Source organism: Castor canadensis, chromosome 6 (genome assembly GCF_047511655.1).
Source record: "Castor canadensis chromosome 6, mCasCan1.hap1v2, whole genome shotgun sequence".
NCBI lineage: Eukaryota > Metazoa > Chordata > Mammalia > Rodentia > Castoridae > Castor > Castor canadensis.
Genome location: NC_133391.1, coordinates 128,939,160 through 128,964,850, shown reverse-complemented (window position 1 = coordinate 128,964,850; position 25,691 = coordinate 128,939,160). Strand labels below are relative to the sequence as shown.

General features: G+C 35.7%; 1 protein-coding gene across 8 annotated transcripts in view; it reads right to left on the bottom strand.

Moving 5' to 3' along the window:
• The window catches only part of Pde4d (phosphodiesterase 4D), a 1,369,518-nt gene that overhangs the window by 647,996 nt on the left and 695,831 nt on the right, over nt 1-25,691 (bottom strand). Inside the window, exon 1 of one of the 8 annotated variants that reach the window (XM_020178766.2) lies at nt 16,801-18,708. The exons of the other annotated variants lie outside the window; for them this stretch is intronic. Coding sequence (XP_020034355.1) covers nt 16,801-17,066 — 266 coding nt within the window. The 5' untranslated portion in view covers nt 17,067-18,708. Of the gene's footprint in view, nt 1-16,800; nt 18,709-25,691 lie in introns of those variants that run through there. 8 annotated transcript variants of the gene reach the window in all.

Below are 25,691 nucleotides of genomic sequence, written 5' to 3'. Positions count from 1 at the left end.
CCCATAGCCCATTTTTCTTCATATTCCCCAACCTATTTTACAGCAAAACTCCAAGAATTAACTATTACCTCTAACCCTCTCATCATCTCTTAAGCCCACTTGATTTGGTCATTTTACATGAAGCCTTTTGCTTCTTGGTAGTCACACCTCTAAGTAGACCTCTTCCCTACCATACCAGGGTTTTTGTGTAGAATACAGCAGAATGATGGTGTGTTACTTCCAAGTCTAGGTTATAAAATTCAATGTGGTCTTTGCCTTGACCTCTTTTGGATCACTCACTTTGGACCATATCATAAGAATACTCAGCCTTTTGGAGAAACTCAGACAGCAAGGAACTGAAGTCTTCTGTCAACAGCAGATGAGGCTGCCTACAGACAGTACCATCTTGGAACCTGACCTCCCAGGTAAACCTTCACTGACAGTTTGACTGTAAAGTCTTGCAGGCGCCTGTAACAGAATCAGCCTGCTAAGTTGCTCCCTGACTTTTAATATTAAGAAATTGTATGAGATAAACACTTATTATTTTAAGCTACTAAGTTCTGGAGTAATTCGTTATATTTCTCTTCATTATATCTGTGTCATCACTCTTATCAAATCCACTCGTTCTGTAGGCCACCAGTATTAGCTCATCTCCAAGCAGCGTTAGACAGAGTCTACCACTTTTTTCTCCTTGAGCCACTATTCACTTTGACTCTATCACTCTTGATTTTTCTTTCACCTCATTGGTCACTCTTTCATGGATTCCTCTGATAATTTTTCCTCATCTTCTACTTTTCTAACTTTTGAAGTGCCCCAACTGTTGTCAGCCTTTTCTCTATGCCTACTCCCTAGGCAAGTGAGTTTGTTTCGTGATTTTTAATATCTTCTGCATCTTAATGACTTCCAAATATTGATTTCTAGTGCCAATCTCTGCTCCAAACTTTGTACTCAGATGCCAATTATCTAAGTGACACCTCTATTTACAAATCTAAAAGTCATCTCAAATGTTATATGTTTAAAACTAAACTCCTGAACCATGCTCCCCAAATTTGCTCCTTCTACAATCTTTCTCAGTTCAGTAAATGATTACATTCTCTCTGTTGATGAGGCCCCATACTTGGAGTCATTCTTAATTCTTATTTCTCACTCTTCACACCAATCAATCAGGAAATTAGGTTGGCTATGCTTTCAAATTGAAGACAAAACTGTGACCATTTTATACTATTTCTATCTCTCCTACTCTAGAACTTTTATATCTCACATAGATTATCTCAATAGTCTTTTAACTGGTCTCTCTATCTCTACCGTTTCTCTGCATCTATATTTTCTATACAGGAGCCAGAATGACTCTTACAAAACTTAAGACATTCTGTGTGTCTTTCTGGAGCAGATAATCCCATTACTAACCATTTTCAACTTGATATATCATATTCATTATTAAGGAAATTCCAAGCCTTTAATATGGCCTCAAAATACTACATGATCTGACTCATTTCAATGGCTTTGACCTCATTTTTATAACTCCCCTCCTCCCTCAAACATGCCAATCTCATCCTCCCTCATGAACTTTGCACTTGTTTTTTCTTCTGACTTAAATATTTTTTTCTTAGATAATCATATCTTCAGATCTCTGCTCAAATTTCAACTTATAGAGAGTCTTCCCCAAAAAATCTAACATAAAACTCTCTTTCCCTTCATCCTATTTTCTTCTTCACTGCACTTGTCATTCTCTGATCCACTGGAATATTTATTTATATGATTTTTTTCTCCTCCATTAGAATATGTGTTCCTGTCGGACTTTGTCTACTCTGTTCAGTGCTGTGTCCCCAAAAGAGTAACAGATATGTAGAGTAGATACTCAAATTATTTTTGAATGGCTGAAGAAATTATAAGATATTTACCTCCTGACTTCCAAACTGATGAGCTAGTCTTGAAATAGGGAAAATTGCCTTCAAAGCATGACAGTTTTCTATGCCTAGTCCATAAGAACTGCTAGATGTGTTCTAAGTGTTATATTCTTGCAACTCAGTCAAGAAAAAGTAGCACAGTCCTCACATAAATAATTTCTTGTTTTATGCATCAGAACACAAGTACTACCAGTGGAATGAATATAACTGATTAGAATGGAAATACAATTATATATCCCATTTCAGAAGGATTATCTTGGAAAGCAGTAACAGGGCATTAGCTAGCTGAAAGATGGTTTAGATTGGTCTAATTGGTCTGAATCTCACATTCCAACTATTGAAAGTGTTTAATGCATACACTTGTGGTTTGCAAGCTTAGTATGGGGTAATAACTCAAAATGTCACTTCCTTTTATGTAGAATGGAGCTGTTAAGATGATAAAACTGGTCATGTTTCACTTAAGCATATAATCCTTGGTGTCAGGGGAAGACAGAAGATAAGAGGAAAAGAGAGGGAGGGAGAGATGGGAGATGTTAGCTACTCTTCAAAGTCTGATTCCAGCCTACCTTTGTAACCCACAGATATTCAAACCCACCCAAACACCACATAATGCCCATATCTATCCATACTGGTCTCTTGGTAAGAGGAATTCACCTTCTGCCACTTCTTCTTTCTCATATTTTACTCCAGTTCTTTCTCTGCTGAAATCTTTTATGCTTTATATCTATAGCAAATTCCTTTCCAGGCCCCATTCTTCTCTTTGTAAAATGGGATAGCAAAACCTAAACCTTATTGGTTGCTATGATTATTAAATGAGTCATCCCTGACCACCTTCAATGACCATATTTCTTTGACTACTTCATCTTATGTATGAACTCTAGAATGATTCCCACAATCAAATATGATCTCCACCTCCTGTAAACTCCCACCACTCCTTGTATTTATTTTTGTGATTTTTATGGTTATTTAAGTAGTTGTAGTCTGTTCCCCACCAGATCATAGTCCTTGAAAGCAAAGACAATGCTCCAATAGAATCCCATATAGCACAAAGTAAACACAATATAGAAGTTGAATGAAGTTTCCAATTTTAATAGGTTCAAACCTAGTTTTACATTATATTTTACTAAAACTTTATTCTTTTCAAAGGGACTTTTTGTTGAATACATTATTTGAGCTTTTTAAATAATTCTATGAAGTATGCATGAATTAGTAATAGCTCCATTTCCAGATGAGATTAATTGTGGCCTGTGGAGTTTAAATGATACCCCTAGAATCCCGTGATGACTGGTGCAGAGTAAGACTAGGCTATAGATTTCTGAACCTCTTTCTATGTCACAAGACCATGGTAGGCATGAGGGATACACTAGTGAATGAGGTCAACTGGGTCTTCACTTCACAAAGCTTACTCTCTAGGAAAGTCATTCTTAATTAGGGACAATTTTGCCTCCTGGGGTACATTTGGCAATGTTTGCAGACCTTCTGGATTTTCATGAAAGAGTGAGAATTACTTTCACCTAGTGGGTAGTGGCCAGGGATAATTTTTAACTTCCTATGATGCAAAGGACAGAGTATTATTCTGGCTTGATTGTCAGTAGTGTCAAGGTTGGGAAACTGCTCAAGATTCAGCTCCAGAATGAAAGGCAGTGAAAGATCCATAGGAAGCGCCAATAGAAACAGTCATAGAGAGAGGTTTGGAACTTTAGATCAAGATTTAAATGCCAGTTCAGGGGTATGTACTTCATTCTATAGATCAGATTAGCAAACTATGGCCAGTGGGTCAAATCCAGACTATGTTTTAAAAACAGATTTATTGGAATATAGTTAGGGCTATTTGTACATATGTGGCTACTTTTACACTACAGTAACAGAGATAAGTAGTTACCATAGAGACTGCATGGACTTAAATATTTACTATCTGGCTCTTTAAAAATGAAAGTTTCCTCATCCCTGCTACAGATTATGGACAGCCAAAGAGAACTTTAAGATAATTAATGAGATTCCATAAATAGGACATTCTTAAGGGGAAGGGGCTGACAACCCAAAGATGAGTTAGGATGTATAGAGATTGCCCAAATGTAAGGCTAATTATTAAAATAGATGGTGGAGTTGGGAAACAACAGAAGAGCTCCTAAGTGAAATGACCCATAGGTCTAGGCAGAGTGAGGGAAAGGTAGAAGTCAACAATGATTTTAGTCTGTTCATTAGGAAAAGAGTGGTTCTGTGAACAGAAATGGAAAATCAGACAGGAGGAAATAGTAATCTTGCTTTTTTCAAATTAAATTTAAGGTAAGAATAGATTTCCAAGTGGAAATGTCCTGAGGAGGCAAATGAAACTGGAGCCAGAAATGTGAAGTTTAAAATTCAGATTTTGTTAAACAAGCTTGCAGTGGAGCTGGGGAAAGTTCAGATGCTCAAGGAGAATACTGAAACAAGATCAAAAGGCTAATCATGGAGCACTTTAATTTAAGGTGCTGGAAATGAAGATAGTGGAGGTGGAAAAGAGAAATCTGAAAGAAACAGTGTTAAACCACTGAGTGAGATAACCATATCACTCAAGGAGGTATGAGCATCAACATCAAATGATAATAACATACTGCCATTTCTGATACTGAGCATATCAATAAGTGATTTGAAATGCAAAGGCAATGCTACTTCTATTTACTTATGTATGCAATTACTTATTTGCAAAGAAGATACTGGTGACGATAATATCTTGCCCTAATCATTTACAGCTGTAAATGGCTCTCCTTGAAACTTTTATTATTTATGTTCCATTGCATAGTACAGTCCTCCTGAGTCTCTACTGATGCTGTAAAAAAAGGACACGGAGGTGATGAATCAAGATGTTCCTCTAAGACAGAGTTTCCCAAAGGACAATGTCATCATCACCTGTAGGGCTTATAAACTTGGCTCTGGACCCTCACTTCTGAGTACAGGTTCAGCTTCAGGGATGTGACCTAGATGGTTGCACAATATCCTCCTCTCAGAAGACCTCAATATGGAGCTGAATGTCTTGCTTTTGCCATTATGAACTTTTTAAGAAGGGGCCTTAACATTTGCATTTTGCTTGGCCTGCAAATTATGTAGCAATCCTTGTGCAAGTAGTGCAGTCTAAAGAAAAAGTTCTCCATGACATTATAGAGATATAGTAAAAAATTAATTCCTTACTTACCTCAACTTTCACTTATTTGTTTGGAAATCTCATTCTTTAAAGAACATACATTTGTGCCCTTTAGAAGTACATCCTGGGAGCTGACATTAGCAGACACAGTATTTTTCATGGAAAGATTCTATACTTCTTTGCATTTGTGTAGCTACCAGTTTGTAAATTAATAATTACAAGGTAAAAGTCAGGATGCCAACACCATACATTTGATTAGGAATTGGAATCATTCAGTTAAAATCTGTGTGTTTACTTTCAACTAAGAAATTCAGACCAGAGGAACTACCGCAGGATCAATATTCCTGTCCCTGTAGTGGAAGTACCAATGATTGGGGACTATTCAGTTGGTATATTAGATGTTTTGAGTCATGCGAAGATAGTATGAGGCAAAGCTAATGGGGCTTATTGAATTTTAAAATGTGGAATTAAATAATGTTATTTCCTTTCCAAATCTCTTTCAGTTATTCTTATTGCCTTAAGGAGGAAAACTTCATTAGTCTTCCATATTGCTATATTATTTACCAAATTCCATTTTAAATGAAGAGAGAGAAGCCCTCAGGCTTGAGTCTTTTTCTGTCACAGTATCTAGGTAAATTTGTCGTTAATATATGTTTTTCAGTTGTATTCTATGCATTAGAAATGACACTAGTTTCCCGCTTACAGTAATTATATAAAACTTCATTTAAAAACAGATATAATATTATTGGAAGTGGGTCACACTAAGGGGAGAACGCACACAGGAAGAATAGGAAAAGGGAAGGAAACCTAAAACTTGAATGTGGTTGATGTGCTCACTGTAGGGGAGCAAATATAGTCATCTTAAACTATGGGAAGAGGACCAGGAAGTAGTGAAGAGGTCTGGTAGAGATGAACCAATGTGGATTGTAATACACAAGTGCATGAAGCAATGCCAGGAATCTCTTTGTATAACTGTCTTTATCTCAAACTAGAAAAACCCCTATATCTTTTTTATTATCTCTTATGTTTTCTCTTCAACAAAATCAGAGAACAAGAGGGCGGAACAGGTTCTACCAAGTGGGGGGGAGCCCAAACAATGTATACACATGTAAGTAAATGTAAAAAGGATAAAAGAAAAGGAAAAAAAATGAACCTTTAAATAAAAAGGTAAATCTACTACACAGTACAAATATTTCACAGATGTACCTTAAACTGTGAAGGTAAGATAGGAATGATCACAGTATTAATGACACTGCTATTGTTATTAGTAAGAGGACTTTATTAAAAGAAGCCTAGCACTATTCAGAAGAGAACCATAGAAGTCTGCCTTGTGCGTCATCAGCCTGCAATTCATATACGTTTTAGATATTACTACTCATAAATCATATGCTGCTCTACTCGGCACTCACTCATTAGAAGGTCATAAAAAACACACTGCACAGAGTAAAGCAAAGTAAAGCAAATACTGTAAGCATAAAGATGGTAAACAAGTAGAAATGATATCCATGTAACTTATTAGTCAGAATGTTGCTTACTTCAAAAGGTCAAGTTTTGAATAACTCACCATTATAAATATAAATGTGAAATCAGCTACGAAATAAATTAAAAAAACCAAATACCCTGCTAATAATGATATAAAGAGGAAAGTATTTTACTTTAATAATAGCTAATTTGATCAGAGGGCTATCTCATAAAGGAAATTTGTTGGTTTGAAATCACTGCAATGTAAAAATGAATATATATTGAACAATGGGCAAATATTTTTTATTAAAATACCATTTCTATGCTAAATCTCTTCAAAAGGGCATCCTATCAGTTAATTTTAGTTATTCTGAATATAACTAAATGTAAAAATGAATATATATTGAGCAATGGGCAAATATTTTTATTAAAATATTATTTTTATGCTATACCTCTTTAAAAAGGTATCCTATCAGTTAATTTTATTTATTCTGAAGATATACTTTAGAAAAGTGGTACTTAGTTTGTGCCAGGTAAAATTTTTCCAAATTGTCATACTAAAAAAGGGACTATCCTGTTTTTTTTTTTCCCCCCAAATTTCTCCTCAAAATCTTGGCATTTCTTTATAAGCTTAAATCTTAGCTATAATTTAATCAGTATAAATTCTAAGAGATAAGAATTAGTCATCTGAGTTCAACCAGATAGTTACTCAGTAATTTCCCAAGAATCATAAATAGGTTTATTTTTCAGAAATATAACAACCATAAATATTTTCAAAATATTATTAAAATGCATGTTTTGACAAATTATTATCACACTATCATTTGCAGATACTTCATATATGCTAAAGCAAATCTATGTCAACCTAGGAATATGTAAACCCAGAGTACACATACACACACACACACAAAATCTTAGGGACAAAGTCCATACAAATGGTTAATCATTGAGTTTGAAATTTCTTTCCACCATGGCAATCTAGAGTGGTATCACTAGGAATTCTAGGCTGGTATGGATCCCTTTGGGTGTTCAGCCTAATAGGTACAGCAAGGAAGGTATTTTTCTCACTTGATCAAACAACAAATACTTACTGAACACTTATTATGTAGGTGGCACTTAGACCTTCACAATAGAAATAAAGTTTGCTGCATGTGGAAGTTCTGCTTTTTAGGAACTAATAACCCAGCAGCATAGTCAAAACATATATGTAAAATAAAAGACATCATAAGGTAGAAAGTGCCGAATAAATGGCAATACATCATGTCTGAGAATTCAAGAAAAGATCACACCAGATGACAGAGGCAATTTTGGTTCAGCCTACACTTGTTGATGAAAATCCAAGCCAGGCCATCAATCCTAATGTTTTCACTCTCCTATCATTAAAGCTTGCATTTTATTTATGTTACAGTCAACCAAAGAAAACAATCTTAGAAATGTTAAGGAAGAAAGACAATTGCATTTACTTCAGGTCCCACAGATACTTCCATTCTAAAAGCAGGTATCTTGTTAAGTCAAAGAGACTATTCTGTAATGGTGGGATTTGGTGTGAAGGCTAGCAGATGAATGGGAGGAATTGTTTTGAGGTAAGATGGTCCTTGGCCCTCCTATCTGGCCACATGGGTCACTAGCAGACAGACTGTGAGTCAGGCCAGATCTGGTTACCAAGCAGTGTGGTGCTCTGTTGCTTAGTAACTTGAGCTGTGGACCATTGTTTCCAGCTGGCTTTTCGGGAACCAAACCTTAATAGATTTTTGACTTGATCTTTTGCCTTAGAGCTTAAGCCGTTCATGCCTTTTTCTCTGAATCATTGAAAATAAAATTATTCCCTGATTGGTTTTGTTTTTAAACCTGTCTTATTTATAAATCATTCTGAATCAGAATGTCCTCTGTTGTCCTTAAATCCATTCTTCCCCAAAGATAATGTATTTCTCCTATACATACACATTCTTTATCAGAAAGGATGTCAACTTTCATATAAGATACATGTATAAACAAATAAACTGAGATTCCACACTAAAAAGAGTTTGGTCCCTCCACTTCTGTTAACTAAATACCATTTTGTAAAATCTTTCAATATTCATTATAATAGCTTCAATATACATGTAGGGTAGGATAATAAATGTGAATGTGACTCTTAGCTCAAAGAGAGGTGATACTGAAAGAAACAACACAGGATGACTTAGGAAGACATGAGTTCAAATCTTAACTCTGTTGGTTTCATAGCTTTATATAGCTGAATAGTTATATAATAATTTTTGGGCCTCAGCATCTGCATATGCAAAGTACAAGTAATAATACTTAAATTTGACCTTAGATTATTTTGAAGATTTAATGTATAAAAAGATCCTGACATAGCAGGAGTTAAGTCATGGATGGTTACGTTACAATAAACCTAAGGTTGCAAAGCTGTGTTATCATGGACCTAAGACTTTTATTCCGAAGTGAAATCAGATAACTTCTTTTACTTTTGAAGACCTCATTTTGAGAATATCTCATCTGAAACAGTTGAAGAACATTTTTGTCATTAAAACTGCACATGAAATTATTTTTCTATTTTGTATACACAGTAGAAAAGAATAGTGTGTTAAGATGGTATAAAATGAGATCTAGTAAAATGAGAATTTTATGTTGGAACTCTTATAATGATCTATAGATTTCCATATTTTCTACCAAAAATCATGACTTTCAAATGGTGTTTTAGGGTAAATGCCACCAATACTTCAATTCTAAAGGCCCAGAAACCTTCTATGAATCATAGAACTATTCAAGAATTTGTTCCTTTGTTTTTACCCATTAAGCATCTACCCCACTGTCTTACAGCAGCAAACTGAAACTTGTTTTCAATCACTTATCTTAAATGTACTGTAGTTTGTTATCAATTTGCAAATTTAGTTAGTCGATTTTTTTACTTGTAATTATCAAATGCCTTTACAGCCATATGACTTTTGAATACAGAGCCTACAATTCAAAAAGGTCAAATAACTAGGGTCAAATATCAAGTGGTTATCAGACCTGGAAATACCTGGCTTCAACTGTATTTAAATCAATCACAGCTTTAAAAATAAGATTTTGTTAGGAGCAAAACTAGTAAAAAACAATGACAAAATTTTGCTCCTCTGGCAATGATAAAGTTTCTTCCTGAAACTTGAAGAACAAACTTGGTAGCTCTTGTCTAAGAAAGAAACAAAAAGTGCTAGCAGTCATTTAGTTACCTGAAACCACAGGAGCCTTTTGTTTGTACAGAATAATTTTAAAAATTAAAGTCATGATTGAAATCATTTAAATGAACTTTAGGAATTAACTTTTTTTCCTTCTCATTCACCATTTCTACTAAGTTACAAGAAAGACTGTGTTTTGGTTTGAAAACATTTCACCATTAGTAGCAAACAGCTTCCGCTGGTACAGATAGGCTTCGTATCTTTAAGATTTACATCACTGGTCACAGGAAGTATGCAAGAGTTTTAAGCTGCCACGTCATTCAATATATTTTTTTCTCAGTAATTGTCATATTTTAACCTTTATAATGCTGTAAAGATTATAAATCAATTGATGTGTTCCTTAAGAGAAATGCCCGAGGCTTTCAAAAACTAGACACTCTGAGCTTGCAGCGCCTCCACCTACCATGATTCCTGGTAAAGGCAACATCCGGTTATACCACGAACATAGCTAAAGTCTGGGCTACTGCCCAAGCACAGCAGCAGGACTTCCTGGTGCACTTCCTAGATGCTCTCCCCTGGAAACTTCTTTTCCACCTTCTAGTATCACCCTTACCTACCACCCTCATCTGGGTTCCTACCTCCCAGAAGAGGTTTTCCTCCTGGAAGAAACTGTTTTTCTTTGGGTATTTTTCATCATAAAAGACAGAGAAGAGGTAACCTTAAAGCTAAGTAGAGTAATGTAGGAGAGCTAGAACAAGAAATAAAGAGTCCTCAAATAGAGTAACTAAACAAACGCTTTAAAAACCTACTCAAGTTACTTGTGTACACGAGTGTGTGTATGTGTGTATTTTTAGCCTACACACTAAATGGTAGGATTTTTCCTTCATAGGTGACAAATAGTTTCTTCCTCCTTCTGCAACTTGAAAAATATTTACAGTATATTTCTCTCTTAAACAACAACAATTAAAAACTGCAGATGGGGAAGAAATGATGACTCAAGGAAACAAATATATCCTTTTAAACATGAGCAACTTTATGCTTAATGCCAATGCCTGATAAAAATAAATTTATAATAAAAAAACAAGTCAGGCACTGGTGGCTCATGCCTGTAATCCTAGCTACTCCAGGAGACAGAGATCAGAAGAACGCCCTTCCAAGCCAGCCCAGGGAAACAGTTCAGGAGATCCTATCTCAAAAAAGGGCTGTTGTAGTGGCTCACGTGGTAGAGTGCCTGCCTAGCAAGTAGGAGGCCCTGAGTTCAAACCCCAGTGCCACCAAAAAAATAATTAAAAATAGAAAATATGATCACAACTATTTATCTAGCTCCTTAAAAATCTTTAAGATTTCCTAAGTCTCTGAAAGAAGCCTTTCAAATTCCAATTTTAACCCTAAGGAAATTATGGTTTTGTTTAAGGATGTTACTAAATTACTTCTATCTTTAAATATGTTGTAATTAAAAGAACATATGCATACACAGAAGTTATAAAGATAATGTCAGCTGGGCACAGTAGCGTGCACCTGTAATCCTGGCCAGTTAGGAGGTAGAGATCAGGAGGATTGTGGTTGGAGGGGACAGAGATCAGTTCATAAGACCCCCATCTCAGCCAATAGAAAGCTGAACATGGTGGCACATGCCTGTCTGCCCAGCTAGGCTAGAAGCATAAATAGGAGATTGCAGTCCAGGCCTGCCAGGACCTAAACGTAAGACCCTATCTCAGAAATAACCAAAGCAAAAAAAGGGCTGAGGGGTATGGCTCAAGTGGCAGAACTCCTGCTTAGCAAACATAAGACCCTAAGTTCAAACTCCATTAATGACCAAAGGGAAAAAAAGGTAATTTCAGTATTACCTAGTTACCATGTTTTCCAAAGAAATCCTATTTTCTAATTTCACTTACATACACTCTAGAATGTATTCTTCAATTCAGGAATGTTCTTAATATTCTTAATTAGGAATCTAATTCCCAATAAATTATTTATATTAGAAAATTTTAATATTTTTATTATATTAGAATTCAAATGTGTTTTTGAGATATAAACATAAATAACCAAAATCAGTGGATCTTAGTGATGGTCCTCCATCAATATTAGTTTTTAATGGTTAATAGTTCCAAAGTAGCTTGACATACTTTAATATGTTGCATTGACTGTTAAATTCTGGAAATTGCATTTTTATTTCCATTATAGTAAAATGACTCAATAATTGCTTAGATTGAAATATGATACCAAAGACTATAATAACAATAGTCTAAGATTAGATGAAAATTGACTTTTTAGCGACAACTCAATGTATACTATTTGGCAGTTTAAATGAATGATCTATATTAATGCATATCAATAAAACTAAAGTTATATACAATGGAGTGAAAAAGAGAAAGTTGCTAAAGGATACATATCTATGACAGATACTTGTTCTTTTGTATGGCAAAATGTAGAGTACACACACACAGACATGTACACACACACTGTTCCTAAAAACACAAACATGGTATATATATACATGCAGTTAAAAGTAAAGATGTGTAAGGAAGAGGACAGTGACTTTGGGATCCTCCAAGAAGGCTGGAGAATAGAAAAGGATAAATGGTCGTTTTCACAGTATTGGTAATATTTTATTCTTTGATAAAAGGGAAGGTAGGGTTGTAGCTCAGTGGTACAGCACTTGCTTAGCAGGTGCATGGACTCCAGGTTTGATCCAGAGCACTAAAAACAAGTAATGCAAACAGTGATAAAAAAATTGACATTAAAAAATCTGAGTGATGGATATTTGAATTTATATAGATATGAAAAATGTTACAACTTAAAGGTGGTCATAATGAATAGTAAATTACTTCAAAAAAAATTGGAAGATGAAAAGAGTAGAGGTTCTGGGATTTCAGTATGAATAAACAATAATTTTTAAGTTAGACTGAAGACTGAAACCAGAAGTTCTAACTTGTTCTTCTACAACACTATTTAGTCCTAAGACAAGGGAAATACGCTAAATCCAAGTGAGGAGAAAACCTGAAAAATATGAAGAATTTCCTGACTGTTTCTTCTAGCATGAACTAGGACTCAGAAGTTCAGTTTTCTTTATCAGAGATTCCACTGACCTTGGAGTTCTTGCTGATGTCAAAGAGAATTCTCTACTTAGATGAAATCAGAGCCCCATATACAATCAGTAGTGTGCAGTGTGCTATGTATTAAGTAAGTGGTAGCAAGCATGCACGCAAGAGAATTCTAATCTTAACACACCGTGGATAGCCAAATACCAGAGTTCAATAAATATTAGCAAGTGATATAATTATTACCAATTAGCATTAAGAGAATAGCAGAGGTAAGATATACTATAGAAAACTGTAAACACGAGAGATTACTTCTGGTTGGTAGAACCTGAGGAAGCTCCCAGGAAGACAGGGACTTGAGAGATGTATGGAGAGAGCAAAAAGAGAGAGGCAAGCCACACTGTGGTTCTCCTCAGGAGTACCTCACCTTCCTGGCATCTCCTTTCCCTCAGTCATGAAAGCGACAATCATTCCTTTGAACTCTTGATCTCTTCACATTTAATCATGCCAATTCATCCACAAACAACTAATAGGTTAATCATCTAGAAATTTAGACATCAATAAAGATTCATGCAGACCAAGGCTGGAGTAGTGTGCACATAGTGAATGATAAGGAAAATGTTAACTTATGACACTGTCTATTTCTGCACAACAACACTTTAATTATCACATAGATACTTAATAACACTATAACCCCAAGTAGATATTACTTCCAGAAAATTGGGTAACAGAGAAATTGAAGCATATCTTAAGTAACTTGTCCAAAATCCTGCAACTTGTAATGGAAATTGGGAATCTAATCTGGTTTCTGACAGCTTAGATGCTCTGTCCTTGAATCACATAGCACTCAAAGTATTGTGTCAACTCAGTAGGCCGCTCTTTAATAGGTCATGAAAACCCAAATGATGTTTCATGATAAGAACAACCAGGATAAGAACAACCACACTCAACTTCATAAATACAGGTTATAAACAGGCAAAATAATAGGGTGTTAAGAGAAGTCATCTTAAAAAGTATGAGAACATTAAAATGTTAATAAATGTATTTGGTTACCAGATATTTATAGAGCATTCACCACTGGCCAGCAACATGAAAAGGATGGGTGTAGCAAGATGAATAGGACAGGGCACTGGCTCTCTGGTGAGTGACTCTAAGCCACTTGCCTTCAGAGCTATGTAAGGCAAAAGAGCAAAGGTTCAAGTTGAGTAGTTTCCAAAGCATCTAGACCCATGAGTGACAGAGGAGAGAAGACGTTCCACTGTTTATAAGCAAGATGTTTCAAATCAATAGATCTGTCAAACAAAAAAGATTGCTTCAGTGATTCTCACCTAAGATGTGCGAAGTGGTTTAAGAACTTAAATCTTAAACATTATCCTAGGAATTCAAGTATGGTATGGAGGGTGAATAAGGTTGCCAGTAACATACTGTAACCGAGGTGAGCTAGCTATTCACCAGAACTGTTTTACCTTGTTCCCTTAAACATAACTGAGATATGTTTCCCAGCCTCCTCTGCAACTATATGTGGCCAGGAGCTGAGTTCTAGCAAGGGGAATACAAGCCTAAGTGATACGTGTGCTTGGAGGCCTGCTTGGTAAACACTCACACATGCTGTTCTCCATGCTCTCCCCCTGATTCAGCTGAGACTGACAACCTTGAGAATTGTGTGTTACAAACAGTAGAAGCACAAGATGGGAGGATCCCAGCTCCCTCAAGTACCCTAAGGCAGGCTGCCTCCCCACAAAAAGCAGAAGCAAGAAACAAACATTCACTGACATTTGGAGAGTATTTTGTAGAGCAGCAAGATTACCTTACTAACACAGATGTCTTCCAACGTGATTTATTTTTTTCTAACTGAAGTGTAAATTCTTTGAAACCAAGGAATACCTCTTGCTCAACCTTACAATCATTAGGTACAAGTTAAACACGTTAAACCCAGTAGGTATTAAATATACACTTATTGAATGGACAGGGACCAACATTCTGAGGAAGTAACACACAAGTCACAGATTTAAGTAACTGACAATTTAGAAAGAAGGAGAAGATGTGGACATTGTAGTGATAACAACATACTAGATAGCAAGAGTGTGTATGTGTACAATATGAAACGTATTTTTTAAATCCTGCATAGTGCTTAATACAAATTCTGAAAGCACAGATGGGATAGTATTTGTCAAAAGATGTCTGTGGATATTATAAAAGTCTTGGGGCTCATTGAAACAATATGGAAAATTTGAGTCTCTCTTTCCAACTCCCATGCTGGATAATTTGAGCCCATGAGGGAAACTGTTTCCTCCTAAATTAACTGAGAATTATTATAATTTTTATTTCTATTTCTATTGATTCTTTTTGCCTTCTTGATTCTGCTGAGTCCTATAGACCAAAATGAAATATTGATAGAAGTCATGCTCTTGGAGTTTTTCCAAACAGCACCAGAAAAGGAAGTACCAGAAATTTCAGAAGAAAGCCTGTTTTCATGAGATTTCCTGCTTTCCTTACATCTCAACAATTCAAATAGCTCAGATAACCTGCACTTGAACTCCAGGTTGCTTCATGCAGACAGAAATCAAGGAGCAAGTTGAGGTTTCTCCATCAGCAATGGGTACAATTGTGGAACTATAATACTAAAGCAGTCATCCAAAAAGGATCCCTGCCCTTCCTCCTTAGGAAGTGAAGCCTGCTTTCTTGGTCTGGCCCCTGATGCCACCTCCCTCCTTCAGTGGATCTTCTAGTATTTGTCTATGCCTTTCTCCCATTCACATCTTGTAGCTGGCAAATGTTTTCAACAATACCTTCCTTAGACAGAAGTCATCATTTTTCAGTATCATTCTTTAACAATGAAAATTCCAGTTTTTGTCTTACCCTTCTTATTAATTCTATTAATTAGACTCAGATTAGTACCATCTAGTTGTTAAAATCTTGGAGACAATAAGAACACTTCTCCAACTAGACATCTAGCTACGTAAAAGTAACATTTTGAGGTTGGTGGTGTTTTGGGGTGTGACATGCCTTTTACTTCCTTTGTCATCCGTGATATTAATGCATTCCTTAGTACAGCCACACTACTAAGCTAAATCTTGATTCTCTCTACCTTTTGTTGCTTCCTTTCTTGAAGCCTTTTCTCTGTTCTTTTCTACTCCAGGCATACTCTTTGGTTTGCTATGGAAAACTGTATAAAAGTCATTTAGTCAGACAGCTTTCATCTAACACACTCATTATTTTCTCTTTGTTACACTGTTTTCCTTATCTTAACTTATATTTCTTTTACCAAAATGGGTGGTAATATATAATACCTACTACTACCTAAAACTAACCTGGATCTGATCTGAGCCCGGAATTGCTTCTTAGGCAGAAACTCCAAATAAGCTCACACAATGGTTTATATAAATATCTTTTTTTCCCCAAGAGCAGGAAAACAAAAGAATCCTCCAGGAAAGTACAGGAAACACATGCATAAAACAATTTCACCCATTTATTAAGAAGATAAAAATACTCATAAAAAAATAAACGTATTGACAAAACAATCAAACAATTCAAATTCAAAGAATACAATAATACCAAGTACTAGCCTGCAACTTTCTGCACAGACTTCCTAATTCCTCCCTTCCTTTTTGAAAGGCATGTTTGAGATTATAAATATAATAGAGTCAGTAGTGAGGAAGGATTTTATGCGGACAAGCCATTACACACACATACATGCACAGTGAGCATCTCTGCTCAAGTGAGGATCATGTAGAAAAGAGAGCTGAGTCTTATTTTTCTCCCTTCCTTTCTGATCCTTTCTTTCCTAAGCAGTTGGAGAACCTGGCAGGGATATTAGCTTAAGAAATCTAAGAAACGCCACCACATAGGTATGAGAGTAAAACTGCATTCTTATTTGACATCTGGAATCCAATTTTCTTGTAGGAACTTGCAATAGGAATTGAACTTTGAGAACCACCCACCTCAACCACTCCTTTTACCTCTCCTAAGGATTCCTGCCTCGACTTGGACATTTGTGGGGTTTATTTAAAGATTACTTCCGATAAATCACAGGTGAGGAATGATGATGATCTACCCTTCCCACCTCCAGAATTAACGGCAGGAGGAGCACCCATCACAGAGGGGAATAGCCACCATTTCTGTGCAAACCTTACCACGTATGCGCCACGGTGAAACGCCGTTGCTTGGGGATGTTGCTACTGAGGAGCATCCTGCGCAGGAGCCTGGGGGAATTTCTCGGAGAAATCACCGGGGAGAGCTTGGGAGAAACGGATTTCCTCGCTGTCTTGGACTTCTCATGCTGCAACAGGTTTTCCCGCAAGGACTTCACGAGATCCTCATTTAGCCAAGGGTTTGGACCATGCGGATTATCCGCTTCGGGGACTGTCAAGGTGTCCGGGCTTGTTGTCTGCTGAGCCATTTTCCTGGTCAACTTTGTACAGTTGGCACCAATCCAGGGCAACGTGGTTGCCTGGCCTCTTTCCAGTGATTTCCCTCTCGCTGTGACTCCGGGAAATGTCCGGGAAGCGGGTGGGATCCAGCTGCTGTTAGTTCCTTCGGCCGCCTGCCCTGCCTGCCTCAGTCTCTCGGTGGAGACGGGGCTGGGTGTAGACCAGGCGAGCGCACTCCCCCGCGGAAGCCGGTTCAACGTCACCCTCCTCGCCTCCTCCCCAGCCCCTGCCAAAGATCACTGCCGAGCTCGCATGGCAAAGGAACATGGAGGGAAAGCCACAGCGCTAGCTCGGCTTTTGTGTGCGCTACAAAGCAGCCTGCTAAACTATTGGAACTAATGCGCCGCAGCTGACGAGTGACTTCTGCTTATGTACATAAAAAGTCCTGGGGGGAGGGCTTAGCCATCAGATGCCTGCTGCTCGCCTGTTTGGCCAAGCTTTCCATTTGCTTATTCCTGAATCCAAAGGAAAGAAAAACTTTGAACTTGACCTTCCTCGCCGGCAAGGGCCCATTTATCTCCCTACAGTCTACATTCATAAAAGAAAATTGCTAGTTCTTTTTTTCTTTTTTCTTTTTTTTTTTTAATAAGGGAAGAATAAACAAGCACCAGCAGGACAGGCAGAAATAGTTCCCTGCTTACTAAACTCAGTCTGATGCACTTTATAAGACAAATCCCAAGAGAATAAAATGGACTCTCTCTCCTCCAGATAGAAATCAAAAGAAGGTTTCAAAATATTACACATAAAACACATTTGTTGATGTGTTGGTTCTACAACCTTGTTAATCAGGGCCGTTTTGAATGACCAAAACAACATTATTTGGGCCCACAAATGGTGATCGCAATCTATTTGTATTTAAACTCATGTCCTCCCCACAGGTTGTTTTCATAAGAATAGTTAAAAATGATTTTAAAGTTTCAATTAGTATGTGTGTTGTTTTAACTTCATGTATTCAGTCATAAAAGGGTAACACAAATCAAGCTTTTCTTAAGTTCTTTTATTGCTCTTTAATATGAGGTTTTAATTTGTGACGAATATAGCTTCAATAAACTTATTATTCAGAGGAGGTTTAAATAAGTAGAAGAATTTATTTTGTTACTGGAAAAAATTAAAGATGTTATAACAAGTCAAGTAAGTAAGCAATAAAGTCTGTTACGTCTCAATGTCTGGATACTAGAAAGCCTTGGGAAAGAACCTCAGCAGCCATACTGCAGGCAGTGTGGTATTGAAATCAAATCAAATTTCTGAAGGTCTAAGAATATTTCACATTTTACAAAAACAGTAACTTAAGAACTACAAAACACATCTAGCCAAAAGGGAGTCTGGAATAGTCTGAGGCAACGATTTTTTGAGTGGGTTTCTATGAGTGGGTTTTTGAGTGGGTCAATTTTAAGTTTCAACCCTCCTCTCACCCCAGTTGATTCACTTTAAGTTTCAAGTCCTTCCTTGCCTTTAAAATGTTAACAATTCACTGAGACGTGTGTGCCCTATAGATTAACCAGAATGCATTATGCAAATTTTAAACTTGAAAAATCAAGTGATTATTCTTATTTCTAAAGAATTTTTTTTGCCAAAATACAAATTTCATCAATGCACATTAAGTGGTAAGTTTCCATAGTGAAGTAAAAGGAATACACACACACACACATATATACACATATATAAACATATGCACACTTAAACACACATATGTATACATATAAAACTTATATACATATCATTATGTATACTGCATATAGTGTGTGTATATATACTGTGCTACATATAAATATGAATTTCTATAAATTGGGCTGAAAAGCTGACAACTGCATTAGCAGTTGTGCAAACCATGTGTGCAGTGCCTGCTCTGAAAGGGCTTATTTTAATTTAATTGAAAAAGAACTGAGCAATGCTTAGAAAAATGCCCAGAACATCTGAGAGATGATATCATCAAGTACAGAAAAATATATTGAAAATGGTAGGCATATGTGACAAAGGAACCCTAAAATGAAGACTGAAGAAGGAAAGGTTAAAAAAGTAATGGAAAGGGAGCTCAGAAGGAAGGGCACTCTGGAATGAAGAACTAGAAAGTGCATATGCAATAGAGGTAACTAAAGTTCAGCAGTCAAGCAGCTAGTAGATATAAAACCTGTTCAGGTTCAAAGAAATAAAGAATTATTTCTTTATTTAATAAAGTGAGAAAAGCCAGTATTGAAGCAACTGACATGGCAAAATAAAATTTTAGAAAAATTTTCTACTTTCTTAAAGACTCAGTCCCATTTGACAAACACTGATGGGCATTTGTTTTGTGCCAAGCACCATACTGCTTAATGTTGTTCTTGCCCTCAGGGAGCTTATAGTTTAACAGGACAGATAATAATGGCAGAACTATTGGCATGAAGAATGGTAGATCCAAGTCCCATATGAAGAACTTGGGGGCAAGAGATGTTTAAATGTCTGGTTCTAAGCATCAAAAGTGACTTGCAGTGACCAAATGAAGAAAGATATACTACTAATAATGATACAAGCTCTATATGAGAAAATCTTTAAGTGCAAGGGACCCTTGATTCAAGTTCATGTTTTCAGTGACCTTGTATAAGGTACTTAAGGAGAGTAAACTATTTATAAGCTGGACTTCTCATAAATGGTACTTTATGTAGGCTTCTCATCTAAACTGGGCACACTGTTGATGATCACACCTAAGGTAAAACAGAAGATATGACAATATTCTATCAAAATTTCATTGAGTCTTGTGGTTAGACATGGACTAAACCTGAACAAAGGCATTCTGCAAATCTTCCATTGCCTTGATGTTTTAAACGGTTCTATGGTACAGAGGCAGGATTGACAGCCTCTCCATATCCTAAAATTATTAGTTCAGTTTCCTAACAACCACTATTTCTCTCCTGGATTCTGCAAATGATTGATGGATGACATGAATACTGCTTTTTGGAAATAAAATTTCATTTTGTTTTGAGAATCCTTTACTACACCATTGAAATAATTTTTAAAACACGACTCTGTGGCAAAATCATGCTTCAAAATCACTGCCTTAGGAAATTCAAATCATAAAGTTCTGAAGAGAACGAAAGGCTTGGGTAGACTGGCAGTGTTCTTTATAATAATGCAAAGAGTCAAGGGAACTTCTAAAAGGAACACTCCAAAGCTTGCTTTTTGAAGAAAATCTCTTAAAAATTATCTGCCAGGAGCTTATCTGGAAAACATTATACTAAAAATGACAGCCAAATATGGCCTTACATTGTAACAAGTAGAAATATGAAGGTAGGCAGAATGTTTTGATAAAGTCACCCATGCTTAGAATAGCAGATAACATCTCAATTTCACAAAAGTTTTCTTATATAATTCATGGTGGGTTTTTAAAATTTGTGTGTTTTTAGATGATTTGGAATACTTTAAAGATTTTTTTCATTAATTAGTTAGTCATAAGGAGTAAAACAAAAAAAACTAGGTTTATACAGGTTCTGGGACGAAGACTGGAAAGTGTAACTCTTGTCCTGGTGAGTACAAGTTCTGGACTTCCCACAATTGAAAGGAAACAATGGTGTGGTTCATTCAAAAGAATGAATAAATTAAAATGATTTATACTTGACTAAAAAACATTGTTTGCTTCTAACTTTGTTTTAATTAGGTAAATATGTATTGAAATGAGACTGCTTTCAAATTGCTCATAGAATGTGGTCTATCCTGAGAGTAGGAGAGGCTGTTGTGTGATGGTTAAGAGGGTATGGGGTACAATTAGAGATGAAAAGCTTGTTTGAACCCAAGCTATGTATACTTACTCGCTGTATTATTTTGTTTGTCTGTGGCTGAGGTCCTCATTTCTGAAATAGAATGGTGATGATGAAAAAATAGCTATTGCACAAAAATGTTGCAAATGTGTATTAACACATTTGATATAAAGTGTCAGAAGAGTACTTGATACAGAATAAGCATCCCATAGACAGTACCTACCAGTGAGTGATACAAGGAACTTACAGAAACTCAGACTTAGTAGATATCATGTATGTGACAGGAATTTTGCATTTTATTTTATTTGGTTCTTACAATCATCCTAAGGATGTTGTTTTTATACCACTATTTTATAGACGGGAGCACAGGAAGATAAGTACCTTGTCAAACATCATTAGACATCAGCAATGGCAGACATGACATTTGAATCTGTGAGGTGCTAGGGCCTCTTATTCTGATTCAACACCACACCACCTCAAAAGGAAAGTTAATCTGGTATTTAAATCAATTACAACTATTTCTGTGGAAAATAATAAACACCTGAGTGCCCTGGAGTCTTGCTTCAGAAAATTCTGCCCTTGACTGCATTCAGAACTTACACCATGACAAACTGTGAAACCTGCCAAGTCATAAAGTTCTTAGAGAGGCAAGGTATTCAATTAATGGCAACTGGAGGTGGAATTCCTGAAGCGTTTTGTTTTGTTTTTCCATCTATATACCTATACTACTTTGATGTGAAGGAGTTTTAATTACACTAGATGCTAGGTTTCTACATTGTCAAGTAATATTTCTAGAACTATTTTATTCTAAATGTTCCCCCGTGATAGTTTTCATTTAGAAATTATATCGTTATAAATTCTGATGATAAAATTATATAACTGCTATATCTAAAATTACATCTGAACATTGTAGAACAGGGCTTTTCAGATCATCATCATCATCATCATCACTGAATTTTATTAGGGTCAAGGCTAGTTGGCAGAGATTTTTTATAAAGTAAAATGTCTCCTTGGAAATGGAAGATATATACAACACTCCCAACAAAGATAAATGCTAATATCAAATTAGTAATTGAAATGATTGGTGCCTCAACAGTTAAAATATCTAGACATATGGTGAGTAACAAAAAAAGAAGCCAGACTTGAGTTACATCTTGAAAGATAGTACAGGAGTGAAAGAATGTAACAGCTTCCAGTAAGAAGGTAGTATGGGGAAGTAAGAGATGGGATTTTTAGATTCTTTACTGTGAAAAACTTCAGTAAAACATTCTTGGCATATAGGTAAATAACATATGGAGAAATTTAAATAAGATAAATCTGATGACAAAATATTACTATAATTTGGAAGAAGATGAGTCTGAAGGCTGTTTATTTCAATTCAATATGAGTTTCTGCAGAAATGGAAAGAAAGAGGCTTAATGAACCAAGAATTAGAAGAATTTATTAATTGACTATATATGAATGTGTGACTCAAAAGAAAAGTTAAAATTGATTAGACATTTCTTAGGATAATCAACTTAATTAAGTATGGTCTACCTAATTAATCATTAAGGACCTATTAATGTACCTTAAAAGATTATGTAGAATTTATTGAAAAAACAAATCTATGTCTTCATTTATATTAGTTACATTTTGAACATACAATGTATTCTTTGCAAGCTCAATTCATTTTAATAAAAAGATCAAATATAGTTAATTTTTTTCTAGATTAAAACTAATTTTAGACAGATACCTACCAAAACAGTATGTCAGTATTTCACTTGAAAAAAAAGTTAACACTATATAGGACACAACTTATATAGCAGCATTAACATGGCAACATGACACATTGATTTTATTCCTGTGAAAAATGACAAGACAACCTACATAACAACTTTTCCTTTCTTCCTGAAACATAAAAACAACTTCCAGTAATACAACAGCAAATGCTTTTAGTTACTTTGCTAACATGAAACCCCAGAATGTCCTTTGTAAATATTAATCAAGCTTTAATACAGATAGTGAGTTTTAATGGCCACTAAAAATCAAATATATTTCCATACTCTCTTATTCCTCAGTCTTATTTCAGTGGAAAGAACAGTCAAGCATTTTGCCTTCATCTTACAGACAAAAAATTTCCAATATCCCCATGTATCCGTCACAGTGAGAAGGTGAGAGCATAGGGCAGTGAATCTCAGCATTATGCCTTATTACTTAATTTGATTATCAAAGTCCATGCAATGAGGTAAACACTATTATTTGCATTTTCAAGTTGAGAAAACTGAGATCCAAGGGAAAGTGAAATGACTTCCTCAAGATCATGCACACCAAAAGACCTCCAATTTTCTCAGTCATAAAGTAGCTCCAAATTCACCCAACTTGCTCATGGTATTACAAAAAACACATTTAATGCATAAAAATACTTAAGTAGACCTTCTGTTAACAATGAAAGTTTACAAGAAGAAAATTTGTTTTGTTTTAGTCCCATAATAGACATGAAAATAAACAGAATCCAATGTATGTCCTAGGTTCAGAGGAATATAACACAATTATGTCTATTTAAAACTGGACACCAAGGAACACACTTCCCCATCTTTTTTTCCACCTACTCCTTCCCACGCTGCCCTGTTTCTGGCCCCAGGAAAGGATTTTTAGAGCCTTTCTCAAAAGTAACATAATATAACTAGAAAGCTTTCTCATGACCCTCACACATAACATCTGCTTCAGGCATCTTGGTGTTTTGTTATGGCTTTCATGAGGCACAGTATTTATAGACTTAAAATTGTCTATAAATCATAGGTTTATAATTGTACTTACACCTTAAGTTCAACATACCTAAACTGATTCTCATAGGCAAATCATATGTCCATGGATAATCTCTGTCATACCTAACTATGAGAGATCTTCTGAAACCTAGTCATTTATGTGCAGTTTTACAGAAAGCATTATAGAAACCAGAGCTTTATTCTCAATTCTACTAGCTTACTTAGCTTTGTTATCTTGGACAAGTTCATTTAATTGGAACTCTGTTTTCCAGTTCAAAGTTGTATAACTTTACTGAAGTGTTAAAACTTAAGAATTCACAACCCAATTTGGTATGTTTCAAGTATACGTGTTAAATGCACAATTTGTATATGTGAATTCTATCTAAAAAAAGCTGTTTTTAAAAAATCCACTCACCAAAAAGGTTCCTTCACATATAAAAACAAAAACAAATATCAGATCCAAATCTTTGATTGCAAGTTTTAGTTGTGTATGAGTTAAGAAAATCGATTACCTGGTCTCTTCTGCATACACATGTGGTTAGTATATCTCACAGAATGTGTTGAAATAACAGACAATGAAAGGATATATTAAATGTTTAGAAAATTGATGATGGAAAACAAGAGAGTGCCACACTAAACAGGTGTCTTACTGATGCTTTTATGGCCCTGAACTTATGAAAATTCCTTCCCTAACTCGGTAAAAAAATGTGTTCTGACATCTGAGTCACAGCTTGGGAGACAGAGTGGGAGAGCAATGCCTAAGTTAATTTAATATTTGGAATCAAAGCATTGTTTTACTTCTAAAATAGTAAAACTGCAGAGAGAGGTATATTCAATGTTACATAAATCAGACTTTCAAAAATTCAGAACTTAGCCTTCTAGGCAATAAGAGGAACGTCTGAACTCACCTTTCCCAAAGCATGTCTCACTAAAGACTAGTTTTGTCCAATTTTAATCAGTATTGCATGAAAACCCCCCAGAATTTTATGATTTAAAAGAAATTAGACTGTGCTGAATACATTGAATGTATTAGACCTGGAAATAAGATCTTGAATCTTTTAATATGCTAACGTGATTTGTGAATGCAGTCTTGCTTGGCTCCAAACACACCTGCATCCTTCAGCATTTCCAGAGATGGATGTTTCCAGGAACACTTCACTAGACTTACTACAAACAGCTCCTTGAACATGACTGATAGATAACGCAAACCCTCTGGGTCTCCTGATGTGTGTGTGTGTGTGTTTATATTGAACAGTAGTCAAAAATAACTCTTCAAGCAGAATAGTAGGTTAGCTCTGATATTTCTTTGTACCCCATTCTAGTTATGTTCCTGTTCCAGGTCAGGCCCACCCTTCCCTGCAATTAGTGTGTTTCAAAAGGTAAAAACCATATTCTTTATTGGAGCTATGAAAGAACTGAAGCCCTGAGTTAAATGAGGTAGGCTGCGTGCTAGTTAGAAGGTTGTGTATAGACTGAGGGGCTAGAGAAGTAAGGGACTAGATGACTGCTTGTGAGAAGACATATAAAGCCATATAAGCGCTTCTCAACCTCTAAAGTAGCTAAGAATCACCTCCCCATGCTGAAATGCAGATTCTGTTTTAGTATGGCTGGTGTAGAACTCAAGATTCTGAATTTTAAAGCTTTCAGGTGATGCTATCGCCAGTCCATCCATCGTCCATGGACCAGCGTCATATCCAGTATCCATGCACTAGAGTTAAGTAGAGGTGGGTGGCTATGAAATCTAGTGAATGAAATCAACTGACTTGGCTCATGTGATGCTGCTTTTTAATATTCAGTCATAATGTTAAATGACTGAATTTTAATAAGTAATGCAGTCTAAAGTAACTTATTATGTAATAGTATAACAAAATCATAAACCATTTTTTCAAAAGAACACACATAAAGATTGTAAAAGATTCAATTCTAGAAGAAAAATTTGTTATATTAAACCTGCACTTTCAAGATGAAGCAGGAATGACTTCATGGAAGTTGAATCAAACTCTTATAAGTGTTATAAAATTCTCTGCTTGTTTATATATTATTAATTAAAATCATAAGACAAACTTTTAAGACTTGTAGCTTGTTTTACTGAGTGCAATCTTTTTACTTATTCTATAAGCAT